This window comes from Festucalex cinctus, chromosome 1 (assembly GCF_051991245.1).
Source record: "Festucalex cinctus isolate MCC-2025b chromosome 1, RoL_Fcin_1.0, whole genome shotgun sequence".
NCBI classification, from domain to species: domain Eukaryota; kingdom Metazoa; phylum Chordata; class Actinopteri; order Syngnathiformes; family Syngnathidae; genus Festucalex; species Festucalex cinctus.
Genome location: NC_135411.1, coordinates 63,875,861 through 63,903,650, shown reverse-complemented (window position 1 = coordinate 63,903,650; position 27,790 = coordinate 63,875,861). Strand labels below are relative to the sequence as shown.

At 37.8% G+C, this 27,790-nt stretch overlaps 2 protein-coding genes across 2 annotated transcripts; both read left to right on the top strand.

The window, feature by feature from the left end:
* The first annotated feature begins 48 nt into the window (after nucleotides 1-48).
* srebf2 (sterol regulatory element binding transcription factor 2) lies at nucleotides 49-23,505 on the top strand. The gene is made up of 20 exons (XM_077501572.1): nucleotides 49-330; nucleotides 5,595-5,881; nucleotides 7,148-7,295; nucleotides 7,421-7,548; nucleotides 7,660-7,779; nucleotides 8,110-8,373; nucleotides 9,275-9,389; nucleotides 9,451-9,602; nucleotides 9,677-9,875; nucleotides 10,325-10,500; nucleotides 13,227-13,476; nucleotides 15,832-16,001; nucleotides 16,074-16,245; nucleotides 17,531-17,648; nucleotides 17,745-17,851; nucleotides 17,970-18,102; nucleotides 19,365-19,536; nucleotides 20,982-21,158; nucleotides 21,271-21,382; nucleotides 21,530-23,505. Exons 1-20 carry the CDS (start codon nucleotides 240-242, stop codon nucleotides 21,730-21,732), a joined length of 3,294 nt encoding a protein of 1,097 aa, XP_077357698.1. The 5' UTR covers nucleotides 49-239; the 3' UTR covers nucleotides 21,733-23,505.
* A 352-nt stretch (nucleotides 23,506-23,857) lies between these two features.
* On the top strand, nucleotides 23,858-26,863 carry nol12 (nucleolar protein 12). The gene is made up of 6 exons (XM_077501576.1): nucleotides 23,858-24,094; nucleotides 24,320-24,425; nucleotides 24,492-24,540; nucleotides 25,418-25,563; nucleotides 25,648-25,742; nucleotides 26,517-26,863. Exons 1-6 carry the CDS (start codon nucleotides 23,985-23,987, stop codon nucleotides 26,719-26,721), a joined length of 711 nt encoding a protein of 236 aa, XP_077357702.1. The 5' UTR covers nucleotides 23,858-23,984; the 3' UTR covers nucleotides 26,722-26,863.
* The last annotated feature ends 927 nt before the right edge of the window (nucleotides 26,864-27,790 follow it).

Genomic DNA, 27,790 nt, shown 5'->3' with positions numbered 1-27,790 from the left:
AATCCGAGGGTGCCTTAGCCCCCCGCGTCTATTTGCGAATGACGTAACTACGGTAAAACAATATGGCGTCGTCTGCAGGAAACATAATTGTAAATGAGTATAACCGGATAGACCGCTGCCTCTTTTGAGGCGCAGGTGTTTATCCGACTTTCACTTTTGAATATAACAATTAAATCGGTGTGGTATCCACTCGAGCCTCCTGTCGTAGCCGAGAGGCGGGTCGGTGATAGCGGTCAAGTATGGATTGTGAAGAGTACATGTCTCCAATGGAGAACGTGGACCCGACTTTAGCGGAGTTAGGAGATGAATTAACGCTGGGTGACATCGATGGTGAGTTGCAGCATCACTGACAATTAAGGTGTTACGTGTTTATTTAGCTTTCGTCGGTCGGTTTCCGCTCAGTCTGGTAAGCATGGAATTTGCGAGTGTGGCTCGGCGGAAAAGGCTGAGCATGTCTGTAATTTATGTGAGTCTTTAAAAAATGAAAAGAAAATCTGACTGACCTTTCCCGTCATTTACAACCAGATTACTCCTGAGCTGTCATTCAATACATTATACTACTCAAAAATGCATGAAAAGTCTCATGGAGAGCGGATGTTTCCAGGGTCTCTTCTGTTCCTGTATGTTTAATGATGCAGATTCATTAAACGTGGGATACATTCCAGACAAATACATTTAGTTTTTAAACACAGATTCATCACTTTCAGTTAAAGTGATCTGTAAAGCTGTCACATGAATAAGGCGAAAATAAAACATTTTATCTTGAAATACTCCTTCTGATCTCATCTGTCTAATCCAGAGTTAGAAGGACTGAAATTATGTTAAGGTGATTCTAAAACTTCAAACAGCTACTGCAATACACAAGGAGCAGCAACACATACAAAGAGCACTTGACATTATCCTCTCTGTAGTTTACACTGTGGGAACAACAATTACTTGAGCTGAATCGAGGACCTTCTCTGCCTCTTCTTGCTCTAAAATACTCATCTCTTCCAGTAGATCTTAGTGCCACTTAACTGTACTTCTGCTCAATTATTCTGTTCTAGGGGAATGTACACAGTGTGAGACAGCGTAATAATGGATAATGATGATTGATGCACTTGTGAGTTGTTGCACGGACAGTCCACACCTTGCAGCAAGTGGAGTCGTAGGATATTATTTTCTTATTAGGAAGACCCATTTTCAGGTGAAAACACCCACCAAGTTCAACATACCTTAAACAATGGAGGATTTGTTAAGGGTATGTTGAACTGGGTGGGGTGTGTGATTTTTAATTATTTTTTTAAAGATAAGTTGACACTTGTTTAACCATATACACGCTTCTACACTTGCCCCTCAATGGCTACAACATTCCGGCTCCCTAATTACTCTCTTTGGAACTGTTGTTACATAATCTTTTTCCTTTTCACCGAGAAGCCCACAAAACTGATCCTCATTGTGCTGTCTTGTCAGGGGTTCTGGCCTCTGGGGGGGCTCTTAGCTACCGTGTTCCGTATGTTTTTCTAACAGTCTGCCACCCATTGAAGTGCACACATGCATGGTTTTGTGATTCTGTCAGCATAAATGTGTTTGCAATACATGAGAAAATGTACTTATCTATCCAAGTAGAATTAATAGTGGCAGACACTGAATTGTTGATCTGACCAGTTCAATTCTTGTCTGTTGCATAAAGCGCAATTACTGTATTTCCTCTAACTGGAGACACATTGTCCCAATTAATTGCTTGATGCATTGATTACAAAAATACATTATGCACTAGGGGTGTGAATTGCCTAGTACCTGACGATTCGATTCGTATCACGATTCACAGGTCACGATTCGATTCGATACCGATTAATCCCGATACGAATTTCTAAGTCGATTGTTGTGATTTTTTTTCATTCAAATTTAGAAAATACTAATCAGTAAGCTTGTAGAGTGTAAGATTTATATGAAAATGTATAATTTATTTATCTGAAATTTCAGTCTTATAGAGGTTGTAATCTGTTTCATGTTTAAACAGCATTAAAATAAAATATTAAGGCTTAATGTTCCGTTCATATAACATTCTTCCATGCTTAAGGTGTGAATCCTAAAAAAAACAAAAACGATTTTGCCTATTATTGAATCGATTCGAGAATCGCGCGATGTAGTATCGCGATATATCGCCGAATCGATTTTTTTTTAACACCCCTATTATGCACCTACCTTTTTCCCTCATCAGGAAGTAAAATGTTGCATTACTTCCATCACAATCTTGGGGTCTATATCATGTTTTTTTTTTTCTCTCTCTCTCTCTCTTTTACGTTTTAGCTGGTCCTGCGACATACTCTGGTGCAACTTAAGTTAGAGCTCCTCTTCACAACCAAAATTCCTGTTCCCTAATCGTGTACTGTTGACAGCAGCAAGCGAGTTCCAGTTCGATTAAAATTTTCTGCATATAACTACAAAGAAGGTTTTGCTTTTAGTTAAAAACGGCTTATCTTAACTAGAATCATACCTCACCTGTGTCCAAAGGACAAATTCTAGTTTGTTTACTTACTGCATCTTTTGGGGCTGCAAATGGTAAAATCTTGTTGTGACGGATGCCGTATGCTAAACTAGTGAGCTAGCTGTGGAAACAGTCCCTTACAACAACATACATTAGTTGCCATGACCACTTCTCTTTTATTTATTCTTCTTTTTTTTTCAAGTTGTTCTGGTACTTTATTTTGGCGATGGGCAAACACATTTGGTGTTTTACCACCACCTTCTGAAATGGAGTCACTGTAACAATATTAAATGATTTATTATAATTTGAATGTAAAAATTCTGATCCAGCTTGCTTTTTTTTCCCTCTGGACCAATTATTTTATCAATTCGAGTGACGAGTCACTACTGATTCATTTGAAACTGAAAAGAAATACTTATCCATAGTTAGAAGCAGAAGTTTCAAATCCAACCGAAAGTCATTGGCTGTTGTCAACACGTGTAGGCCTTTTGGGTGTGACTCCAAGCTCGACTGTCCTTGGTCTCCTTTTTTGGAAAATAAAATGCCTCAGAAAATATGATTTATGTGCAACATACTTATGTTTTTTTCTTCTTCTTCTTTATGATGTATTTTATGACTGGTGCGACTTATACCCTGGAGCGACTTATCGTCCGAAAAATATGGTTATTATTATATTTATTTTTGAAAAATATTTCAAGTAATTGTATTTAGCCTTTGTTTGTAAAATTATGAGCAACAAGTAACATTATTACCAAAATGAATGCAGTCTACTAAAATTTTCCTCCCTAAAGAAATTTCCATACTCGTGAGAAGCTAAAAACACGCTGACGAAATGCAAGATGCTTATTTATGCATAAATTAGGACAAGTTGATGCATTAAAGTTTTGCCAGGACTTCAACCATGAGGTCATGTCTAAACCTTAATATTGTCATGCGTTGGCTTTCCAAACAGCTGTGCACCTTCTCTGTTATTGTTGCTGGTAGTTTATTTTGGCAGGTGGGACTGCGTCATGTTCAAAAGTTGCGTAATTATTTCATATCATTTGCTCAGTTGGAGGCTTCAAAACACCCACAACGGCTATCGTCATGAGCTGTGGATATTTTTAAACCAGTCTACTCATTTTGAACATTCACTGACAGTATATAAATGACAATATTCACATTCACATGAATAATTGTAATCACTGGGTGTGTGCAGGATGATGACATGTCGCCAGATGAGTGTGGCAGGTTGTTTTCCTTCTTTTGAAGCTGCACAAGGATGTTCATCTAATTTCCTTGTAGCTGTCTTAAAAACAGTGTTGTGTGATGGGGCCCACAAGTCGCATCTATGTAATTGTGCTACAATTAAAACATTTAAGATGAGACAAACAATTGTTTGGTAAATTTTTAAAGGGAAATGGTTGAATGGAATACAAATAGTCAAAAGTCAATAGTGTGCGATCACGATCACAATTTTCCGTGTAAATGGTTGTTGATGTGTCGGGAGCCGAATGAGTGTGAAACACAAACTTTTTCAGAAGAGTCAAATTTTGTATATTTAACACTTTACTTAGTTGCTATAGTTATATAAATGTTATACCTATAATAAAAGTTGGTGTCATACTAAACGATATCCTGTGACTAAGTATATTGACAAATACTGTAGTGAAAACTCCAGATGCCGCCCTGCCTTATTTTTAGAAACCATTTTATTACAAGCCACTCAGGAAAAAGGTGAGAAATTCCCAGCTTGAATAGCCAATTCGGTTTCAACTACATCAGCACCACAACTTAACAACGTTGAAATTCCAGTTTTACAGTCATCAGTCCATAGTTTGTCAAGGCCAAGAGCAGAAGCAGCGTCCGTGTGTGCATGTGCCACTTCAAGGCCAGTCTGCAACATTTGCTGCTCGTTCTTGTCTTATCTTTGTGCCATAAAAACAGCTTTGACACTCTTCAGCTGTATCGACAGCGACACTCTCAACCCCTCATCATTGACTCATGCTTTTCACTTTTACTCAAGGACATGTGAAGTCACCTGTGTCATTGTCATACTGCAGTATAACTGAAAAGTAATGATAAGTGAATGTCAATAAAATTCAGATTATACTGTGTGTATATATATAGTTGTGCTTGAAAGTTTAAATACCCTGGGGTATGTAAACATATGAGCACAACTGTACATGTACTAAAGCTAAATGTCGTTTAATGAAACAAAAATGCTATGAATTGTCACCAAAATTCACATGCACATCTCTACTCATGTCAACTTCAACCTCTGAAAATATGAAAACAACTGCCACAGTATTTGGCCGTTTAAGTTTTGGAGTTGGCAGAGAATGTTAACAGCTAATTCTGAACCACTAAAAAAATGTGCATTTATGCCTATATTCAGATAGAAGATAATGTTCATAAATGTTAACAAGCGATGAGAAAAGCCCATAGCAGCATAGCCAACCTATAGAAATCAATTTCCAGAATATTTCTTAGTTTTCAAATTAGGCTTTTTTTTTTTTCTTTTTTTTTCTTCTTTTTTTTTGGGTACATTTTCAGACAGGAAAAGTAGTGCAAGACAGTTATTGCAGTACTGTATACAGTATTATGTAATATGCTCATATATAAGTAACATACTCTTATAAATGTTTTAAGGCTCTAAAATCCCCGACCGCACAATTTACACACTTTTCTCATTGAGGCATTTACATGTTCTCACATTTCTCTATTGTTCAAACATTGACAATGTTCAAACCTTCATAAAGTTTATAAAATGGGTATATTACTGTAAAAAAATATGCAAAATTGCACTTAAAAAAAAAATCCGCGATACAGCGAGACCGCGAAAAGTGAACCGCATTATAGCGAGGGAAGACTGTACATGAAATTGTTTCACATTACCTTATACTATTTTTTTATTTATTTAGTTACTACAAAACATTGTAAACTCTTTAATAGATCAATATGTATATATTTTTTTTCTTTACTGATGTGTGTTTTACTCGAGTGATGGCAATGGCGCTTCATTACCACAGGAATGATCCTCGACAGCTTTTTTACATTTTGGTCTGAGCAGCTATGGATGTTCTAATATTTTCTTCACCTGCACATACTATATACATACTATGTATATGTATCTCTTTCTCAGAGATGCTCCAGCTTGTCAACCAGGTGGGGGACTTAACAGACTTGTTTGAGGACCAGATGACCGCCCCTCGACCGGCCAATCAGAACTCTGGACTTCACCAAGCCCCTCAGACATTGTCACCCAGGGCCGGGTCCCTCCCTCCTTCTCTCTCTCCTGCTCAGACCCCCTCCACGAACACAGGGTCTGCGGCACCGCACCAGGTGACCCGCAGCCCCCCGCCTCTTCAGCCACGGCCACAAGTGGGCCAACCCATTCAGCCCCATCTGATTGCCCAGCCCACCATTCAGGTTTGACACCTTTTTCAACTTTGTACGCCGCTGCCTTACACCCATGCCAAGTGGGGAATAGCTTGTTGTCCTATTTTCACATAACGATGTTGCTGTGTGAGGACAGTCTAGATAAAATTATTATTTTTTGTTTTGTTTTTTGTTTTTTTTACTTGATTGACACACAAAACTCACAGTGAGAAAACAGAGCACTCATGGTTTACAAGCATCTAATTGATATATAGTTTATTGAATAATATACAGTAGCCACCCAGTTTTTACCTGCATATATCAGACAGACAGGATTTTTTTTTCTTTTTTTTTTTTTTGTTAACCCTCATTTTAAAACACATTCATTATCAAAGTTGAAATAAAGTTTTTAGGTATTATTATTGTTGAACACTTATCACATATAGAATATGTCAAATCTAAGGTATCACAAACTGTAGCAGTTTTACATAAGGCTAAAGAATCATTGAACAAGAATGCTTTGGTATTGTTATATATTCATTGTCTCATACCTGACCTATTGCTTTGACGTGTGGGGGTGTGCCGCCAAATCCCACACCGATTCCATCTTTCTTTTACAGAAACGTGCTATTTGTGTCGTTTGCGGCTGTGGATGCAGAGACCACACTAATCCGTTATTTATACAACTAAAAAATTTAATGAATTGATGGAGTTTAACCGTCTTAAAATAATGTTTAAAGCCCACCATGAAAGTTTACCAATTAATATACAAATTAAATTTTAAAAAAGAGAAAGTGAGTATAAATTAAGAGGAACAGATATTTTCTCTAAAACAAAATATATAACAACCCCCCCCCCCCCCCCCCCCCCCCGCTGTATTTCAACTCAAGGCGTCCTATAATTGTTATATTGAAAACATTTTGACCGCTCGCTGTCATTTACTTTGTGTTGATTATTTTGTTGTTGTTGTGGATTAGGGGTAGATAACATAAATTTTACTTCTTTCTTTCCCCTTCCATTTTCCTTTTTTTTTTTTTTTTTTTTTTTTTTTTTTTTAAGGAATGAAATAAATTGAATTGAATTGAATTTAAGTTTGATTTAATAAAACAAAGTAATTAAATGACTGTCAGTGTTATGCGCAAACTGTGTGCGGATTCAAGTCTGTCATCAGCAATCCCCCCCCACCCCCACACCCACAAAAAAACAAAACAAAAAATAAAAACAGGTGATTTATCAGTGTTGATGGAACAGGGTTTTGATGAAACTTTTTATTTATTTTTTTTATTTTTTATTTTTTTATTGTTTATGTGGATGCAGACCCAGCGATTCCCAGTCCACACTTTCCTTCCAACCCCCATCCAGACGCCGCCGCCCCAAACCGTGATGATAGCCCCCAGTGTTGGGCAGTCTCGTTTTATCCAAAGCCCAGTCATCTACCACCAGAGCCCGACTCCTGGTTTCCCAGGTGACAAAGACTTGCTGACTTGAATATTATATTTCAACACTTTTATCACCGTGTCATTGAAATGTTCTATTGAGTCAGTTGAAATGCGGCTCTTCATTCATTTGTCATTTCTCTTGGTCTTACAGTACTTCAATCACAGGTCATGACATCACCTCAACTTCAACCAGTGACAATTCACCAGGGTCTTCTGACAACTGGTCCTACCATTCAGACTCTCTCTCCAGCGCCCACTACAGTCCATGTGCCGCAACAGGTGCCAAAACTACTTTTTGCTATCAAAATATCTAAATTGATATTGATGTCTTCTGTTATTGATGATTGAGACAGAGCAGCTATTCAAGCTCTTTTTGGTACTTTTCACCAGGTTTTGCTTCAGCAGCCTCATATTTTGAAGACAGATTCCCTGGTTCTGTCCTCCATGCAAAACCCAGCAGGGATCACCACATTGACCACGCCCCTCCATAACACAACACTTCAAGTCCCGGTAACACAACTTGTAATACACTTCAAAGATGAAATGCCACTGTTGCTAACGTAGGGGGTTCCTAGCCGTTCGATTTTTACTACATAACCAAAATTTATACTGTTATGCTCCCACAATAAAATCAGAGTTACAGTAAATATTTTTACAGAAATCATTTGTACGCAAAAATATAAAACAGTAGGTGACTGCGGTGACTGCGTGTGCCTTCTTGTGATGCACAACAACGTATTCATACGTCACTGTGCAAACTAGTTTGTGTTGTAGACTGAGTAGCATCTATTGAATTATCAGTGTTTGCAATGCCACTAATCATTGCTTATGTGTCTCTAGGCACTGATGGGCGGCAACCTCCTGACGACTGTTCTGGGAAGCGGAGAGAAGCTGACAATCAAACAACTACAGCCAGGCTCCTCCCACTGCACCAACGGCACCATATCAAGCGTCGAGCAAAACCCCTTGGGGCTGAGCCAAGGAGGGGTGGTCAAAGAGGGTGAGAGGAGGACCACCCACAACATCATTGAAAAGCGGTACCGGTCATCTATCAATGATAAGATCGTGGAGCTGAGAGACTTGGTCGTAGGCAATGATGTCAAGGTCAGTGATCTTAAAAAAAATTAATTCAAATTAAAAACATGTACTGTACTGTACTGTACTGTATACTGTAAAAAAAAGTGTGATATTGATTTGTTTTCAGTTAGGTTTTCCGCCACTAGATGGCATAATTGCATTTCTAAGACGTTTGTGACAACTCAGTGCATTTTTCTTTTCATATTAAGAGCTATCTAATCTTTAACATGAAATAACTTTCTGCACATTTTTGAAATTGTAAAATACAGCTTGACCCCAGTCTTCACAAATATATGCATTATTATTAATGGAATCCCCTCAGTACAGGCTTTCGAAGTGCGGGGTGGTATAAATCGTGTGTTAAAAAAAAATTAGTGGAGTTCATGAAACTTTATATTAACTCTGAATGAACGCACTAATTTTGACACCTATTTATCGCATTAATCATGCATAAACACAGATTAACAACACTATTAATTTTGACCGTAGATTATCCTTTAGCTGACAGGGGATGGCTACGTTAAAGGTAGCACAGGTTATGTTTGAGCAATAAACATAACTACATGCAAGTAAATTATTGAATGAATGTTTGCGTACGACATTCAGAATATATGTTCATGTCAACCTATCAGGGTCATTTTTTTTCCATTTTAAATTGTGCAGGTAGTTAACTGATTAGAAAAAGAGGAGGATGAGCGTGTGCAGTGGATCCAAAAACATTAAATGTAGAAAGAATGAACACATAACAGGTGTTCTTTAAATTTGGCAGGCAAAAAATGTTGATTGCCTTTTTAATTGAGCAATTCATCGTGATTAATCAAAATTGTAAAATCAGATTAATCCGATGAAAAAAATGTATAATTTGACAGCTCTAACATATAGTAAATGTCAGGCATGTGATTTGTTTTTTCTGCATTTTTGCCTTCAGATGCATAAATCGGGAGTGTTGAGTAAAGCTATTGACTACATTAAGCACCTGAAACAGGCCAACCACAAACTTCGACAGGAGAATCTGGCTCTTAAGATGGCAAACCAGAAGAACAGTAAGTGTAGATGGTTGGATGTAGAAAATTCAGTGTAATTAATATGTTTGTTTCATCTCAGAGCCAGTGATACTGTCTGAGGGTATGGACCCTAAAGAGGAAATTGCAATGATGTCACCTCCAGCTTCTGACGTGGGCTCAGCTTCCCCTCACCAATTCTCTTCCTACGATGTGGACTCTGAGCCCAGCAGCCCCATAATAGATCATCATCAGGTAACGTACAAGCTGTTTACTGCCATCATTTCTGGATATTTTTGATGTCATTCTTATGTCATTCTTTCCTTCAGATGAAGTTTGAGCCACACTCTCCTTCCTCTGTTGGAGTAATGGATGGTTCTCGTCTGCTTCTCTGTGCCCTGACCTTCTTCTGTCTCTCCCTGAACCCGCTTCCCTCCCTGTTGGGTTCTGAGACCTCGGAAAGTCTTTCTCAAGGGCATGGGTCTTCTCGATCTCTGGTCTGGTTCCCCAGCCCCTCACAAGATTTTGGTGAGAAAGCAAGCTTTTGTGATGAAGCGGGATTCTGTTTGGATTTTTTTTTTGAGAGAGAGAGCTCAGAAAAAAACTGAAACCTCATAAAAATCCCATTACCCTTCACCTCAACCGGATACTTAAGAGTCTCGTCAGAGTCATGAAGTTCAGAAGGTTAGGAGACCAGATCAAAGGAAAGAAAGACGAATCCAAGTGAAATCCAACACCAACTAAACACCACATGGTTACAAAACCAGACTCTTGCACCAACCCCAGAAACCTCTAAATTCCAACAGATTAGGGAGATCTCAAGAGACCAGAGGTAAAACTGAAGAGGAAGGAAGGAAAGATAGATGAAGCAGAGTGAGATCCGTTTAGCATTTATCTCCATTTGAATTGTTGAAAGTGCTTCTATGAGAGTGCATTGACAGAATGACACCTGTGTGCGCGTTCTTTCTGACTCCCAGGCTCTTGGCTGCGGTGTGTGTTGCCGTGGGTGATGGTTTGGATGCTGAGTGGGCTGGGAGCGGTTTGGGGTTGTGTGCGAGTGCTCTACCTCTGGGAACCCATCACGCCGCTTCACTCACCCAAGTCGGTGTCGTTCTGGAGACACAGAAAACAAGCTGAAGTTAACCTTAAGAGAGTAAGTACAGTTTATTTGTCATTTATAGTAAAGCTGCCATTGGTGACACGAGAGTGTGATGATGATGATGATGTTAGATTTTGTGAACCGCATGTTACCAACTTACTGTATCAGGCACAGTTTGTCTCTAAATATAGCAAAAATATTGCCAAGTTGGCGCACTCACAGAGTTATTGCTATTTATATAGTTACATCATTTTTGCAGGAGAACAAAACCTGTGATTATACTCCATCAGTTATTTACCATCTTATAAAAAAGGGGCTTATTTTTTTTTATTATTTTAAAAGCATTAAAAACAGTCCGCTTCAGTGAGTAATTTTGTCAAAGGCCATTTCCTTTTTTAATTGTGTTATGGGTTAATTTTCCTTGTCATTTACACTGACATATTTTGCACAAAAGGAAAATCTGGAAAACGTGATACATAACTTGACGTTAAGCTCTAAACGTCATTTTGGAGTGGTACAGTCGACTACTGTTAACTCATTCGTTCCCAGCCATTTTCACACAAGCAATCCCGTTCGCTCCCGGCTGTTTTACTGGATTTTGACTGATTTTGCAAGACAGAATACTGTTCTATTGCTATAAAAACATGTAACATATCAAAAGAAAGATTTAAAATCTCTTCTTTCATTAGGAAAAAGTATATTCCTATCTGTTTCCGTTTTGCAGCAATTAGCATTAAACCATAGCTAAGTTTAATCAATTTTCACAAATCTATTTAGAATTGTGAATAATTGAGCTTTTTTTCAACATGGCCCTGGTTGATCTCCTTTGCTCTGCTGCCACCTGCCGGCTGTTTGTGTAATACTACCATTTCTGCAAACGTTTTTTGCTGTTGAGACGCTGCATCAAAGCCTTCTGTATGCTCTGGCATAAAAACAAAAAACGTATAAATACGTCTTTGGGACACTTAAAACAAAACAAACAAAAAAAATTATGTTTTTGGGAGTAAATTAGTTAAGAACACCTAGTCACAATTTGCCCCAAAAATTTGAGACCAAAATTTTTCAGCCACTCACTGTCAGGCTGTTGAAACCAAAGCGATTAGCTCAACCGAATTGTTTCATCTTAAACACACGACAGCAAATGTTCTGTGTGCAACAGCGAAAACTCCCAATAAGAAACAGCAGAATTTTTTGTTTACGTATGACAAGGAGCCCAGTAATACAGTAGTCAATCGCTCTAAACAATGTCAAAGTTGTGTGCTGATGCATTGCAAAATCAGTTATATAGATACACACACATACTGACACTAATCTACATCGATGGTGATAGCAGCTGTTGTAACTTTTTATTAACTAATCCATGACACGTTCACCAGCATTCTCTTCCATTTTTACTTCAAAGTACTCCAGGTATATTTAATTCACCAAGTGACAGTATCACTTTTTATACGACTACATTTAGTGATGTCACTTCCCAATAAGAGAACATCCGAAAGTTGAACCATTACAACAACATTCGGTCTCTATCTTTAAGTGCCCGATCAAAAAGACCTTTCATTGTGACAGGGCATACATTGACTGTCTTATTTTACTTAAAAAAAAAAAAAAAATGCATGTACCTGGAGTGCTAAATACTCTGCTGGATTTCGTTGTTTTTTGTTGTTTTCAGGGACAAATGTTAATATTGTTTGGAAGCGGAACCTTTTATTCGTGTTATTTTCAGTGATAGTTGAGTTGTTACATATTAAACATAAAGACAATATTTTTATTTTTGCATTGTTGAGCATATTTTATTAAAACGTCTAAAGGATTACGTTTAAAGGGCCATATCAGAGTTTTTAATATTATTGTCATTTGATGTTTATTTGTATTGGAAGAATTGAATTGTATTGAAATTACAATTGGAAATTGAATTTTGGGATTTTATTTTAAGGCCATAATACTTATGTGTGAAAGGTTTGGGGAGTTATCATGCAAATCTATAGGTTTCACATAACTCTTGGAAACGATGAACAATAGCAAAGAGGACTACCAGTGCTTAATATCTTCTCGATAAATCTAGTGTGCCAGAGAAGGTAAATCCAGATAATAAATCCAAATCGTTTTGTGAGGAAAGGGTGCTGGTGAAAGAAGGCATGAAATTCGCTTTATGGAATGAGTTACTACGTCTTATAAGTGATACAGTGGAAATGTCAACATTTACTTTTCAAGTTGAGTTACGGTGTGCATCTCTAAATATTCTGCTTGGCCGCCTCGAAATTATAGTTAGGCGGTGGTTTTAGGGTAAATTGTTTCAGAAAATGAATGTGTTAAGTTTAAAGTGTATATATTATTATATGTATTTGATAAAATGCTTCACACTCATAAGAACTTTAAGTGATAAACTGAACAGAATGGATGTCAAATCTGCAATTGTCCTCAGTCACTGTTACTGTTGGAAGAACTAATAATTTGACTCACAGATTTTGATGCATATTATTTGATTCAAATCTGAATATGCATCTGGATATTTTTCAAACAGAGATGGAAACTCTGTCTTTGCCCTTGCCTTTTTCCTTGACAAAAAGACAAAATATTTTGGGATATTGCTGTAACCAGCCTATACAGTACAACAGACAATGTGCAGTACTTGATTATATATGGTATGGATTTCAATTGTTTAATTTTCTGTGTTTGTCTTCGAGCAACTTCCATTACGTTTTTTATAAGCATAATTTAATTTCTGTACCTACCTATTTAGTCTTTTCAAACAACTTGCCCCTGTTTTCCTTCTCTCGCAGGGCGATTATGCTGCCGCGTTGTTCAATTTAGAGACCTCCTTGTCCATCTTGACCAGAGCGTTGCCCTCCACCAAACTGGACCTGGTCTGCTCGTTGTCCTGGAATCTGATTCGCTATTGCTTGCATCGCCCGACCCCTCTTGGCTGGTTGGTCCGACAAATTGGAGGCAAACACGAGGGGGACGAGGCAAGGACAAGCGCGAAGGATGCTGCCCTGGTGTACCATCGTCTGAGCCAGCTGCAACTCACAGGTAGGGATGGTCATTCCAAGAAATGACCTTCAGTCATCAATCATCTCAAGATACATTTTTTTTCCTATTGATATCAGACTGCAGAAAACACACACTTCTATGTGAAAGAATCTTAGAGAGGTGAAAATAACTGTTCCAAAAGTTAGTTTGTTGACTCAATGTCACTTCTCGTCTGTCTGACGTACCGACATAGACTGTTGTTATTTTGTAGTTCAAAGTGGTCCTATAGCAAACCAGCGCTCTTCACTTTTATTTCCTGTTTCTGTTTTTGCTTTCTGTTTTCGTTTCTACACCAGTCTCTGCACATAGCAAACTGGTCTGACAAGAATTGCAGCAATTGTATCCTCAATTTCATTGAAGTAAACTACAGTGATGCCTTGAGATATGAGTTCATGCATTCTGTGGCCACATTCATAACTCAAAACTAGTGTTGTTCCGATACCGTTTTTTGGCTCCCGATACCGATACCCAGCTTTGCAGTATCGACCGATACCGATACCAGACCGATACTTAAGTTTTTTTTTTTTTTTTTCCTCAACATGAAAAAGCTGTCCTGCCATTGGTTCAGAGCATTCAAGGGCCAATAGGATATCTTAGATTGGCATGCAGTGAACATGTCACATATCAGTGAATGTCGTGCACGAGCAAGACACACGATGTTGCATCCAAAATCCTATATTAGCATTGGAATTAATGGTATCGGCATGTTACTTGTGAGTAGTCACCGATACCGACACTACTGTTTTAATGCAGTATCGGCACCTCTGCCGATACGAGTATCGGTATCGGAACAACACTACTCAAAAACTTTGTATTCTTGAACCATCTTTCACCATGAAAGGGAATGGAAATGTCATGAATCCATCCCAGCTCTTTAAAAAAGCCAACAAAAGATTTCTCAAGTATAAAAAAATACATTAAAAAATACAGTAGTGAAATAATTACAATAAAAAAATAATCAAACATTTTATGCCACATTTGCTTCAATTTAATAGACATTGTACTTATCAATAAATTCAGATGTGTGGGACTTCGCCACACATTGTTTTTCATCTTGGATAAAAAAGTTTTTAAAAAATATGCTTGAGTAGACATTACGCCAATCTGTTCTTCATCGGAATCAAATGATATTTTGCATTTTCTGTAAAATTGGTTATAGACTAACCTTGCTCTCGCAAGATGAATTCTCGTGGTATTTGTGAGTTCACAAACTCCGGAGTATACCATCTTGTACCGCTCTCGGGTTATGCAACTGTGACGAAAACAGGAAGCCAGCGCAGATGCCAGGGCTAATAAACAAACCCAACATGGACGAATTGAGGCTACAATTAATTCTGTTCTCGCAGAATTACTCACCGTTTCCTTGTTGAATGTTGAACAGCAAGAGGCGCTTCGTGCCTAGCTGTTCGTGGTTTTCCCCCATTCGACAAGAACGAACACGAAATTTTCACCCGTGGCCGTGATTGGTTAAAAGAAACGTGTAGAATGTCGCATCGGCCAATCAGCTCGAATTATTGTACAGAATGTCCCGCCTTTTCCCAACAAAATTACTGTGGAGTGGTAGCGGTTGTTGCCATGTTAGTGATAGACTGTAATGTCATAATTTGCGCAGCTGATCAATGACGTCATTTATCCGCTCTGCAAAATAAGACATTCATAGCTAAAACAACCGAGTCCTTCACTCTGGAGTCGTTCTGTGCTGTCGTAGTGTATGCACTATGCAGCATGTCAGTCCGAAAGCTAATCTATTTTTAGCCTTGAGCAGTTAGCAGAAACATGTGAAGCCACGTAGCTGTAAAGTAAGCAATGATATAGTTGAGACTGAATGGTGAGCAAGAAGTTCAAGTTGGCATACCGTCCATGGTAAATGTATTTACGTGTTTACAATCGCTAAAGTTTGAACTGTGTGAGCAATATGGTTAGCATTAGCCAAAGGATTAGCACAACAACCAGCCACCTGATTGCCACTGAAAAATTTGAAATGGTTGGAGGGACGTGTACCTCAAAGAAAAAAGCAAGGTGCTGTGGGAGATAATAGTGGCTCAGCTGTAGTCTTAGGAAAGTAGTTGAAGTTGTTGCAAATGAAGCGGCTGCATCCGCTACAAACTCGCACGGTGAAATGCCAGCAAGAGTAGTGAGCCACTCGGGCAGAACGTTTATCCCACATTTTAATTGCCTATCAGCCCAAAACCGAAATTGCTATTTTTGGCTTAACCAATGTCCCAGAGCTCTAAAATCTCATAAGTTGGGCAACTCGTACCTCAAAGTACCATTGTACTGTTGGTCCATGCACTCTTTTAAGGTGCTACTTGGGCAACTTCCATTCCATGTTTTGTGATTTCATCCTCCTTGTAGGAAAGCTGCCTCAGCGAAGCAGCTCGTGGGCCCTGTCTTTGTCCCTGAGCGCGGTCAACCTCAGCGAGAGCGCCCAAGGAAAGATGGCCCCCGCTCAACTTACCGAGATCTACGTGACTGCAGCCGCAGCGATGCGCGCTGTGCTGGGTCTCCATATCGCCTATCTGCCTGTATGGCTCTCATGTCTGTCATCTACTTTTGAAATTGGATTCATTTCAAGTTACACGTGTCCTTTTTCGCAGGGTTACTTACTGAGTTGCGCGGAGAGCATTGCCAATCAATGTGAAGCGAAGCAAATCCCTGATTGCCTGCGCTGGCTCTTCACACCATTGGGCAGGCAGTTCTTTTTAAGATGTGATTGGTCGTTGAAGTCGGACGGCAACGATGGGGTGTTTACGTCGCAGAGAGATCCAGGTACAAAAGACATAATCGTACTCTGAAAGTTCATCAAGCATTTCATGCGAAATGACTTAAAGTTGTGTTTGTCAAAGGAGACACGTCTGCTGTACAGTGTTCCCTCGTTTATCGCGGGTTCATCTTTCGCGGCTTCGCTGATTCATGGATTTTTTTACAGCACGCTTTTTTTTTTTTTAATATATATATTTTTTTTCACTTGCTTTTTGGTTTGTTTATTTTTTTGGTCTTTGTGCGGCCGTATCTCTCGAACACTGCGTCCGACCGGGGACATACGGATATCCGCAGATTCATCTCGACGAGACCTTACCAACGGTGTCTGTCTCCACGACATTGTTTTCCGGAGGTAGAAAATATATACTGTGCTGTGTAACAAGTAAATTTAAAAAAAAAAAAAAAAAAAAAAAAACATAAAAAAATCATTCATAATAAACTAAAAATCATACCAAAACGAAAAAATGTGTACAGTAAATGAAAAGTGCTGTATACTGTAATAAGTAAATAAATAAAAAAAAACATATTTTTAATGAAAAAAATGAATGTAAATGAAAAAAGAACATAATGATAAATGAAAAACATTTATGATAAAGTAAAAATCATACTAAAGTGAAAAAACATAATAAATAGAAAAAATATATATAATTAAGGGGATTTATTTTTTTTTATTTATTTTTTTTATTTTTTAATTAATACTGATTTCCATTATCGTGGGTAGTTTTTGGAACGTAATGCGCGATAAACGAGGGAACACTGTACTCTATTGTGGCCAGTGCTGTACTCTCGCATTTTTTTTAGAATCTGTTAATCTATTGTTTATTCAATCAAGTAATCTAGTAATCAGATTCATTTTAATTTTGCATTAAAGTGTATCACAAAAGCATTTTCACCCTGATTACTGTTTATTAACCAATATTTGGTGTTTATTTTGTACTTCGTATTCTTAAAGTGATTAAAAAAAAAGGGGGGGGGATTAATGTTGTACCATGATATCCTGTTCGGTCATTGTTTTCCAAAGTAAAAACAGATGTTTGCAAATGTCTTAATTAGATAAAACACAGAAGATAATCAGTCTCTTTTTCATGAATTACTACAGAAATCAGTGAACAATTACTGTTGGTACGCTGAAAGTGGAGGATTTGGAGAATTTTAATTTGAAAAAAAATGGCTTCAAGCGATTATTCAATTATTAAAATAGTTGTCAATTAACTTGATAATTGATTGCTTATCGATTAATTTTGCCAGCTCTAATTCTTTCCTTCTGTTACTGTAAATGTTTCCCTTCTAGCTGACCCTGTTGCCCAGTTGCACCGCTGCTTCTGCAAAAAATTGCTTGAGAGAGCCGTTCATACCCTCATCCAGCCGCAGAGTCACTCTGAAGCGGGCAAACACAAAACCGGCTCTGGGTATGACGGGGAGCCAAGCAACACTGCTTTGCTGGAGGCTGAATCAGTTCCGCATTCCTCTTAAAGTATGCACTTCTTATTGCTTCCTTCTTCCAGGGACTTTTTGAGTGCCCTGGACTTCCTGCAGCAGTTGAATAAATGTACAGAGGACTCTCCGTCCGCTCCTCCCTTCTCAACTCCTCCCAATCACACCATCACACCAGGTATAGGAGCTTTGGTAGTTAGGATGTAGTAGGCATGGCAAAACATATTTATAATTTGTGTATGAAGCAGTAAGACACAATCATAAGTACATGGCTTTCCTCTCCTTGTGTTTGGCAGTGAGAGATCCAGTGAGTCGGTGGTGGGCTGTGGTCCTGAAGGCTGCCGTCTTTTGGCTCCAGGGCGATGATGTCACTGTGAGGTCTCTGTTGGTGGAAGCAGAGAGGATGCCAAGAACTCGACACACGCTTGAGTAAGTGCCATCATGTCTTGTCAAGTCATCAAGTGTTCTCAAGATGTTCACAGTCCAATCCAAATGTACATTTGCAGTCATTTTTGGCTCGATTTATGGAACAATCCATATTAAATGCAGTGTGCCCTTGCTTTATTAAGTTCACCTGCTGCAGCCCTCCTGCCCTTCATTTGTTTTTGCTTTTTTAATCATTTTTCAATATAAATGATTTTATGGGATTTTACAGAATACAGTGGCAATTTGACTTGCAAGTTTTAGAGGTTTTTTTTGTTTTTGTTTTTTTTTTGTTTTTGCTTTGACTTATGAGCAAAATTAAAATACAAGCACTTGGGTGCTGGCAGAACTTCCCAACAAGCAGCTTGCCAAATAGTGAGCAATTCTTAAAAAAAAAAAAAAATGCTAAGTGCTGGTTTATTGCAGCTTGCAACCAAGAGACTTATGCATTGTATATTTAATCTCACTTGGCTTTATGAATAAGTCCTCTAGCCTGATGCTAACACATAATAGGAAATATCATAGACAGGCTAACGAAACTAGCATTGATTTTTGCAACATTACATTCGAGCACAAATGGTCAAGTCAATTATATAGCGCCTTCAAACAGTAACCGTAGCTTTCACAAAGTGCTTTACAGAAACACATTACCAATATAAAAATATTTACAGTATAATTTAATAATAATAATTTCGTGAAAGAAATTGCAACAGCACTTGCAAACAAACAATATAGCAACACTCATCACTGACATATTCTTTATCCCCTGCAAAGACATCTTTACATTCTGCCTAATTATGTAATCACTGTATGTTTTATAAGATACAGTGCTCTCCAATAATTTTTTATTTTATTTTATTTTTTATGGGGGGGGTGATACATCAGTTTTGCTGGTGTTTGTGGTTTAGGGAGTTGGAGCTGGTGTGTATTAATAGCATTTCTATCCACAGAGACAACCTGGACTGGATGATGATAATAATGATAATTAATTATAGTGTTTTCATTCATTTCAGTCAGGAAATATTTTAAATGTGATTGTTTTGAGTTGAACATGGTCACGTCACCCAGACTCTCACATGTGTAGCTTAATCCACCCATCTTATATTTAACACACAGTCCGAATAGACAGAATTTTGTATACATTTTATGCTGGTGTGTATGGGAGGGTAAAGCTATATTTAAATAGCTATTATCATCGATGGCTCTAGAAGGTATAAGAGTGGTTCACTGCACTCATTTTAACCATCTCTCTGTCCTTTGGATTTCAGCCACCCTCTGCCCAAAGCTGTGCAGTCACTCTGCAAGTCAGTCCAGATGAGTCTGTCACCTCTCAAGGGAGAAGGAACGGCAGCCTGCCTGTCCCGTTGTGACCAAGCCAGCAGCTACCTACGCTCCAGCATCTCCGTGTCTCTCGGGCAGCCTGGCGATGGCTTAAATGAGGTACAGAGCAAAGCAAATATTTTCTTCAAACCGTCTCCTTTGCAGTTTTTATTGGGTTTGTTATTAGATTCTGTTAGATTTGGCATAGGTGGATGTTGCCGTAGGGTGTTTATCTGCGGTAGAGATGGCAGGAGTTGGCTGTGGTGCATTGTAGTTGCATTGCATGATTTTCAAGTCGAGTGCAACGCATCTGCAGTGCATTACAGAGGCCTCCCACGTCTGCACGCTGCTCCTACGCCAACCACTACTGGTGCTACTTGCGCAATGGCGTGTTGCCAAAGATCATCTGGTGTGTCACTTAGGGCTGCTCGATTATGGGGAAAAAATAATAATCATGATTATTTTGGCAATAATTGAAATCACGATTATTCAAAGGATTATTTATTTTTTGGTACAAAACAAGAAAATGTTTAAGCATTTAAAAATATTCAGACCAATTTAAAAAATAGAAACACTATAATAATTCCTTTTGGACAAAACAGAATTTATAATAATATATATTTAGAATAATACATATTTATTTATTTATTTATTTATTTATGTTGGCAAACATTTGACGTTGGAATGCAGCTTGTGCTCAATGCAGTAGGACGATCGTTGTTTTTTTGTGTGTTTTTTTTTGTATTAAAAAGAAAATGTTTACACATTTCAAAATATTAAAACAAATAAAAAAAATAGAAACACTATAATTATGCAAGTTCCTTTGCACCAAACAAAATTTATAGTAACATTTATTTGTTTATATTGGCAAAAACTTGAAGTTAGAGTGCAGCATGTGCATTGTGCAATAGGATTTTTTAAGGTACAAAACAGGAAAATGTAAAAATTAAATAAATAATAATGCAATACAAATAAAATTCTTTGAAACACTAATTATGCAAGTTCATGTTGGATGAATCAAAATTAAATTGGTTATTTTTAAATTTTGAAAAGTTGCAAATGTATAAATGTAAACAACTCAAAAATTAGTATTAATAGGCTTCTTTTTTTTTCTATTATGCTGATTTGTAATTGTGGAGTGTAATAATTTAAATTGTAATTGAAATTCGATCGGCCTAAGAGTCATCCATTTTCACTTCATTGGTCCAAATGTTATTTATTTAATGCAAATAATGGCTTATTTTTATTGTTTGGCAATACTTTATTGGAAATGCATTGTTGAATAATTAATAATTATCAGGAAAATAACAAATAGTGACACATAGTAACTAGCATAAGTAACTTTAATATATCATGGATCTACATCATAGATGGCAAAAACAGGGAACTTTCATTTCTTTATTTTTGTTAATTCAAAAATAATATTAGGTAGTTGAGAATATTAAATAACATTATTCTGAATATTCCTTCTTGATAAAATATGTTTTAAAAAAATGACACCAGTTTTATAGTAGGTATTGTATAGTAGTAGTTTTCCACTGATGTGTGTTTCCTTTTCATCCAAGGCGATGGAGCTCGTGGTATGTGACCTTCTACTGACCTTGAGGACCAGTTTATGGCAGCAAGGAAGCGGCACAAATGGCGAACCTGGCCCAGCATCTGCATCTCATTTGGCTGGTTTTCAAAGTGACCTCAGTGCACTCAGAAAGCTCACACAGTGCTACAGACAGGCCCAGCATAAGGTAACGTTAATGGATACAACCAAATAACAGGAGATAATATTCCCGTTCCCTAATTTAATGAGCTGTCTTTTTTTTTTTTTTTTTTTTTTTTTTTCTCATTTCTTGCTGTTAGGTGTTCCTTCATGAGACCACAGTGAGGCTGATGGCCGGAGCCAGTCCCACAAGGACACACCAGCTGCTGGATCACAACCTGCGACGCAGGACGCACGGCCTCCACGCTGCAGGTGACGAATACGCCAATGTTGCTTTGGCACAGAATTGCCACGCATAAAATTACTCATAGATCCACCAAAATCCTGCTGCACAAGTACTGTATTGCAAAAGGGGATGACCACTAATCTCTACTTTTGCTCCCCCCTTGCTCCTGTCAGAGGGCGAGAGGGAGTGGGCACATGCCATCCTGCTGGCCTGCGGCCACCTGCCCATGCCCCTGTTGACCCCACCCGGGCATCGCGCCCACCTTCTGGCCGAGGCCAAACGTACGCTGGAGCGGGTGGGAGATCGTCGGTCCCTGCAAGATTGTCAGCAGATCCTGCTGCGTCTGAGCGGCGGCACAACCGTCGTTGCTTCCTGAACACTCACACATGCAACAACACGAAGGCTACGGTTGATTGAACTTATGAACTTACAGTATATAAGAATCAATCATTTATGTACTCCCATGTATTTTTAAGCCTGCATCACCATTTTTTCAATGCTCAGCTTTAGAACAATCTCGCCGCCTTTTGTTATTTACAGTACAAAGTTGGAAAATCAGGTGTTCCAAAGAGAAAAGGACCAGTTTATGAGTAACTGTTCAAATTGATGCCCAGGTGCATTTTTTAGCTGTTTAATGCCAAGCTGCACAATAATCGGCACTTTGTAACAACGAAATCTGTTGGCCAGCTTCATTTCCAAGGGCTGTAAAATGCAAATACATAAAGGCAGACTGGTTTACTTTCAGTTATAAGTAGTCACTTCTTATCTACCTCATTCACAGTGCATTAGACTGTGCGGAAAAACAAACTGCCCAAACACTAGGTCGCTTATTCGAATTTGGAAGTAAGAGAATGTGCAGCTTTCAGTAAATCACACAGAGGTGTTTTTCACAACTATGTTGGCAGACTGTTTGTAATATGGTGGGTTTATTACTAACGCCTACTTACACAAACGCATAATAGATGTACATGTAAAATTTTATTGAATATTAACAGTTTGTATTTTGCTTGTAAGAGTAACATTTAAAAGTAGATTAAAGCGTATGCATTTGGCTATTTGTTGAACGATGACCTACGTTGAAGACATAACTGACAATCGTTACTCATTAGGTTAGTCGAATGGCTGGGCCAGCAAGTCATTTTTAGGTGTCTTGCTCCAAATGTCAATATTTTTTTTTCTTTTTTTTTTTTTTTTTTTGCTGAGTCGTTTTAAAAAAGTACTGTAATCCATTATTTAAAAAAACAAAAACAAAAACAAAAAAAACACCCCTATGTTTGATGTAAGATAGATATGTCTGTGCAGTGATACAATTGCTCCTCCCACATTCCAAAGACATGCACGGCAGGTTAATTGGGTGCTCCGAATTGTCCCTAGGTGGGCTTGTGAGTGTGGACGGTTGTTCGTCTCTGTGTGCCCTGCGATTGGCTGGCAACCAGTCCAGGGTGTCCCCCGCCTACTGCCCAGAGCCAGCTGAGATAGGCGCCAGCACCCCCCGCAACCCTTGTGAGGAATAAGCGGTCAAGAAAATGGATGGAGTGATACAATTGAATTTCCATTTCTCAGACGTCTACATTTTTAATATTTTAGGCAAAACACCCTTGATTTTAAACAATTATTTTATCGCATCATTTAAAATGGTGCTAGAAATTGTTAAAAGCAGTTTGCTTTTTAATTTGTAATTTTTGCCTCACAAGTCACTTCTGTCATTCCTGCTTTTGTGTCTTAATTATCTGCTTTTCAGATTCATGTTTTGCTGGCGGGGAGGAAAGTCAGTCTTTTTGTGTGTAATATATTTGAATGTGAAGAATTTAAAACGGAACAAACATTTTAGATTGGTGTGGTAGCTTAGTGTTGCCATTTATTTTGTATATACTGCAAATGATTCATTTTTTAATAGAGACTCAACCACAATTTATGCTTGTAGAAACTTTCAGAAAATTCTTTTACAGGTCAAACCTGGCAGATCATTCTCTTTCTTGAATGCAAAAACAGCAGCTCAATTTGCCATGCATAGGCTGGATCATTACTGTTGTGGTTGTTACATCTTTTTTGTGTTTTTCTTTTCTCCATTATGCTTTTTACTTTCCACATTTCATTCTTGTTCGCTCTTTTGATGTTGGTGTCTTTATAATAAAACAATGTGATGGTGGTTGGAGTCCATTTTTCCTAAAAACAAAAAAATAATCTATAGTTGGCAATCTGTTTATATTAGAATGCCCTTACTCATTTGTCTACCGTATGTACCTATATGAGGAAGGGAGGGAGAGAAAATTACAGCTTTATAATTTGATTTATATGTGATTCTTACGCTAACTTTAACATTAACTTGATTTGAACAACTGTTTAGTTTGTTTGCACAAAATGGCTTTTATCTCGTGTAGCTTCATTGTTTTTATTTACATCATCATGACATCGTTTCGAGAAGGTGAAATAAGTTTCTTGATAAGTTACAGAGTCCAGACTTATCAGGAAACTTGCATTTTAATTTCAACCGAGAGCAGTTAGTGGGAACGTGTTTCATTTTTCATGTTTTCAGTCGGACCGAGTTAGCGACGCGCTGTTAAGCAGTGAAAGTCCGGAAGTAGTGCGACAATCTGCTTCACGCATTGAAAGTAACCCCACAGAGCAATGAAAAACAGGAAAAAGACCAATAATGTGCCCAACAAGGCCAAATTTAAGCCAGGATCTAAAAAGAGGGAAAATAAATGCGTCGTAATGTTTGACGACAAAGAGAGGGAGTAAGTATACCGTATTATTTCGTGGCTCGTGTCTGCATCACGAGTGGTGTTAGTCATTGGTTCGCATATGCACACTTGAAACGGTTCTACCACATGTACATTTCAATTAGGTCTATAACTTCTGTTTCATATTGTTTTATTAATAGAAGAATCTGAGTATGACGCATTGTGATTATACAAAGCAAACTGCAAAACAAACATTGTGTTTATGTATCTTCCTGTCAGGGAATATCTCACTGGTTTCCATAAGAGGAAAGTGGAAAGGAGGAAAGCAGCTGTAGCAGAAATACGAAAGAAGATCAAGGAAGAGCAAAACAGAGTCAGAGAAGAGGTAGGTGCCAAGCAAATGAGCAAATTGTTGAAAACTGTATTTGATGCAGACATAACTGTCTTTCAGAGGCATAAGGAATACATGAAAATGCTGAAGGAGCGACAAGAAGCGCTTGGTGAGTCAGAGGTCTTAAAGAAGACATGCATTTTATTTTACCAATGTTTCCAGGTGGTGGAATAAAATGTCTAATATTCTTTGGTCACAATACACAACACACTTACCATCTATTGAAATACTCTTGTGTTCAAATCACTCCTTTTGTGGGAGCAGAACTTTTTTTCCATGACAACCAGAGACAGCTGAGATGACTGAACGTGGCTTGGTGTTCCTATATTTCGTGACCCTCAAGCACAATTTTTCAAAATAAATTAGTGTAATTTACTTTATTTTATGTTTAATTTGAGAGTAAACTGGAAGTGGAAATAAACAGTGTGAAGCCTTTTTTTTTTTTTTTTTTTTTTTTTTAAAGAATTGTTCTCTATTTGCGAAAGTGTGCTGATTGTGACGTGAGTTGAATTGAGTTCACTGCCAAAATATAGCACTCACAAGTCAAAGCATAAAAATCAAATGTAGCTACTTATTGCGTTGTTGTCGGTGACTTGTGGTGACTTTGAGACACACGCCAGAGAAGGGGAAGTCTACCCCTCCACAATCAGATTGTAATAGGCACATGTGACATCACCACCAGCTAATGAGGTATATGCCATGGAAGAGGCGGGACTGTTTTTGCACATCAGTTTGATTCCGGTTTGGTTTGCGACGTGTGTGCTGCGTCAAAAATACTTGTGCTTCCGACTTTGTGTCCCTCGGTTGCGCGTTCGCAACCCGGACCGGAAACAAACTGATGTGCAAAATCACGTCCCGCCTCTTCCGTGGCATATAGCCCATAAAAACACCACTTGATGTAACAGTAGGGAGGGGATTTAAGACATATTTTCAGGTAATATGCAGATAAAAGATTTAACTTGATGTTTATTATTTGTTGTTTACAGAGGAAAGTGAAGATGATCTGGAAGATGTGATTACAAGTACAACAGAGTCTGTTCAGTATGACCATCCAAATCACACGGTCACCGTGACTACCATCAGTGATCTGGACCTCACCACCAATCACCTGCTCGAACAAGTAACGAATAAGGTGAACACACTAAGTCTGTTTGACAACAATATTATTCAAATGAAGATGGCATACATCTGCTTTGCAATGTCTTTTGCTTTTTAGGTCAACGGGGAACATAAAGAAAATGAAATTGGGCAGGAAGAGGAAAAAACAACAACAATGCCAAAAAAAGCTGGGAATCCAATCTTGAACAAAAAGTAAGCATCTAATCGTGCAGTTTGCAACTAATGAAGATTGATGGTTGTCATTTTGTGTCAGCTGTAACTTTTCAGTGATTTTTCAATGGACACTTATTATATACCAGAGATCAAATCTTTTTACACAAAATAGCACCTAAAAAAATACATTGGTCTCCAATTACCAACATTAACTCATTCAAACCCAAAAACGGGTAAATACGTTTTTTAATACTTTATCCTTCCATACCAAAAACGTATTTTTATGTTTTTTTTTTTTGTTTTTGTTTTTTTTTATATATATATATTTTTTAATGCTAGAGCACACTGAAGAGGTCACTTAAAGCAATGGTAGTGTTGGAGCCAATATTCGATGAATATAGTTTGGGCTTTAACAGGTAATTATTACAAAAAAAAAATCCAGCAAGTGGCAGCATAGTATAAAAGATCAGCCAGGGCCATGTTGCAACAAGCTGTTTTTCACAGATTTGTGAATAATGATGAAACTTAGCTATATTCTAATGCTAATTGCTGCAAAACGGAAACAAATACATCAACAATATCTCTCTTTTTTTTTTTTTTTTTTCCCCTGATGAAAGAAGAGACTGGGGCTTTGCAAAATCTGTAAAAATCCAGTTGCTTCAGTGAAAATAGCTGGGATTTAATGAGTTAAATACAGTTGAGTAAAATTTGGATTAAACAGCTGCTAGACGATACAGTATGTGCCATAACAGCTGACATTAGAAGCCTGTTCATTTTTTTGCACTTTTGTACATTTGTCCCCCAACTATGTAGGATCCGCTCACTGACCGCCTCACTCGGTGCCTACACCAGCAGCAAGGGGAAGAGGAAAGGGAAGCGGGAAGGCCCAGGAGGACGAGGCCGGCAGACGGACAAGAAGGCTGACAAGAGAGTCGGCGAGAGCAAAATCAGCGCCAAGAAGACCAGCAAGTGGCAGAGACGTCGCATGACGGGGAAGAAGCAGCGTCAACAAGACTGAAAGATCGTCTTTTCTGGAATAGTCAGACGGTTGATTTTCACAAGTCCAGCAATGTGAAAGTTTTGTATTGTTTATGCTGCGTTTTTGTATGCACCAAATGTATTGTATTCGTTTGATTAAAGTCTAATCATTGTCACACTTATTGTCTGTGCACTGTTGCTTACAGCCTTACTAGAGCTTTATTTACCTGGCTCAGAGGTCTGCAACCTGCGGCTCTTTAAGTCCCTCTCCTGCAGGCCTCCCTGTGGATCGCTTAAAAAAAATCTTTTACATGTTTTAATTTTTAGATATAATATTCTTTATATTAATAAAATATTAAAATATTCTTAATATAGAAAAAATGTTAGTCTAACTTTGTAAGTTGTCAGAAAAAGAGACAAAAGATGGATGAAATCGTTTATAAGAATGCCCAGAAAGTGACCATAAAATATCCAAAAAGAGCAGAAAATTACCATATAATGTACACAAAAATGTACAAAAAAAACACACACACAAAAAAAACACTCATTTTAATAAGGGCAGGAAAAAATGTCCAAAGAACAAAGGCAGAAAAATACCATAAAATGTATTTGGAATTGCAAAAAAAAAAAAAAGTCAGAAAATTAATTCTAAAGTCAGAAAAAAACATTCAAAAGGTAACTAAAATATCAAAATATAAGAAATCCCAAAAATTATCATATGTCTACAAATTGCCCAACAAAAGTCAGAAATTGTATTTTTTTTTTTTTAAATCAGAACATTTTCAAAAGTAGCTATAAAATAAAAGACGAAATCCCCCAATTTGCCATAAAAGGGCCAAAAATGTCAGAAAATGGATAGCATAAAAAAGGCAGAAAAATGTAAAATAATAATAGCCATAATAAGGAATGAAGAAAAAAAATCCATAATATGTCTATACTGTTTTGTTCACAATATTCAAAGTTTTTGCATCTTCTGACAGATAAAATCTCTATTTTGAAAGTAAAGGACAGGTTGCTGACCCCTGACCTATAACTTTCCCTACACAACAGAAGAGAAGCGTGCCAGTAGGTTTTTAATGTATGTTGAGCCTCCTCCACACTTGTGTTTA

Bases quoted from the DNA above. Each gene is read 5' to 3' on its own strand.
- srebf2 (XM_077501572.1), top strand. From the start codon at position 240: ATGGATTGTGAAGAGTACATGTCTCCAATGGAGAACGTGGACCCGACT. The intron at 9,390-9,450 runs GTAAGTGTAGAT...GTTTCATCTCAG, and splicing joins GATGGCAAACCAGAAGAACA to AGCCAGTGATACTGTCTGAG. The intron at 9,876-10,324 runs GTGAGAAAGCAA...TCTGACTCCCAG, and splicing joins CAGCCCCTCACAAGATTTTG to GCTCTTGGCTGCGGTGTGTG.
- nol12 (XM_077501576.1), top strand. From the start codon at position 23,985: ATGAAAAACAGGAAAAAGACCAATAATGTGCCCAACAAGGCCAAATTT. The intron at 24,095-24,319 runs GTAAGTATACCG...TCTTCCTGTCAG, and splicing joins TTTGACGACAAAGAGAGGGA to GGAATATCTCACTGGTTTCC. The intron at 25,743-26,516 runs GTAAGCATCTAA...CCAACTATGTAG, and splicing joins AATCCAATCTTGAACAAAAA to GATCCGCTCACTGACCGCCT.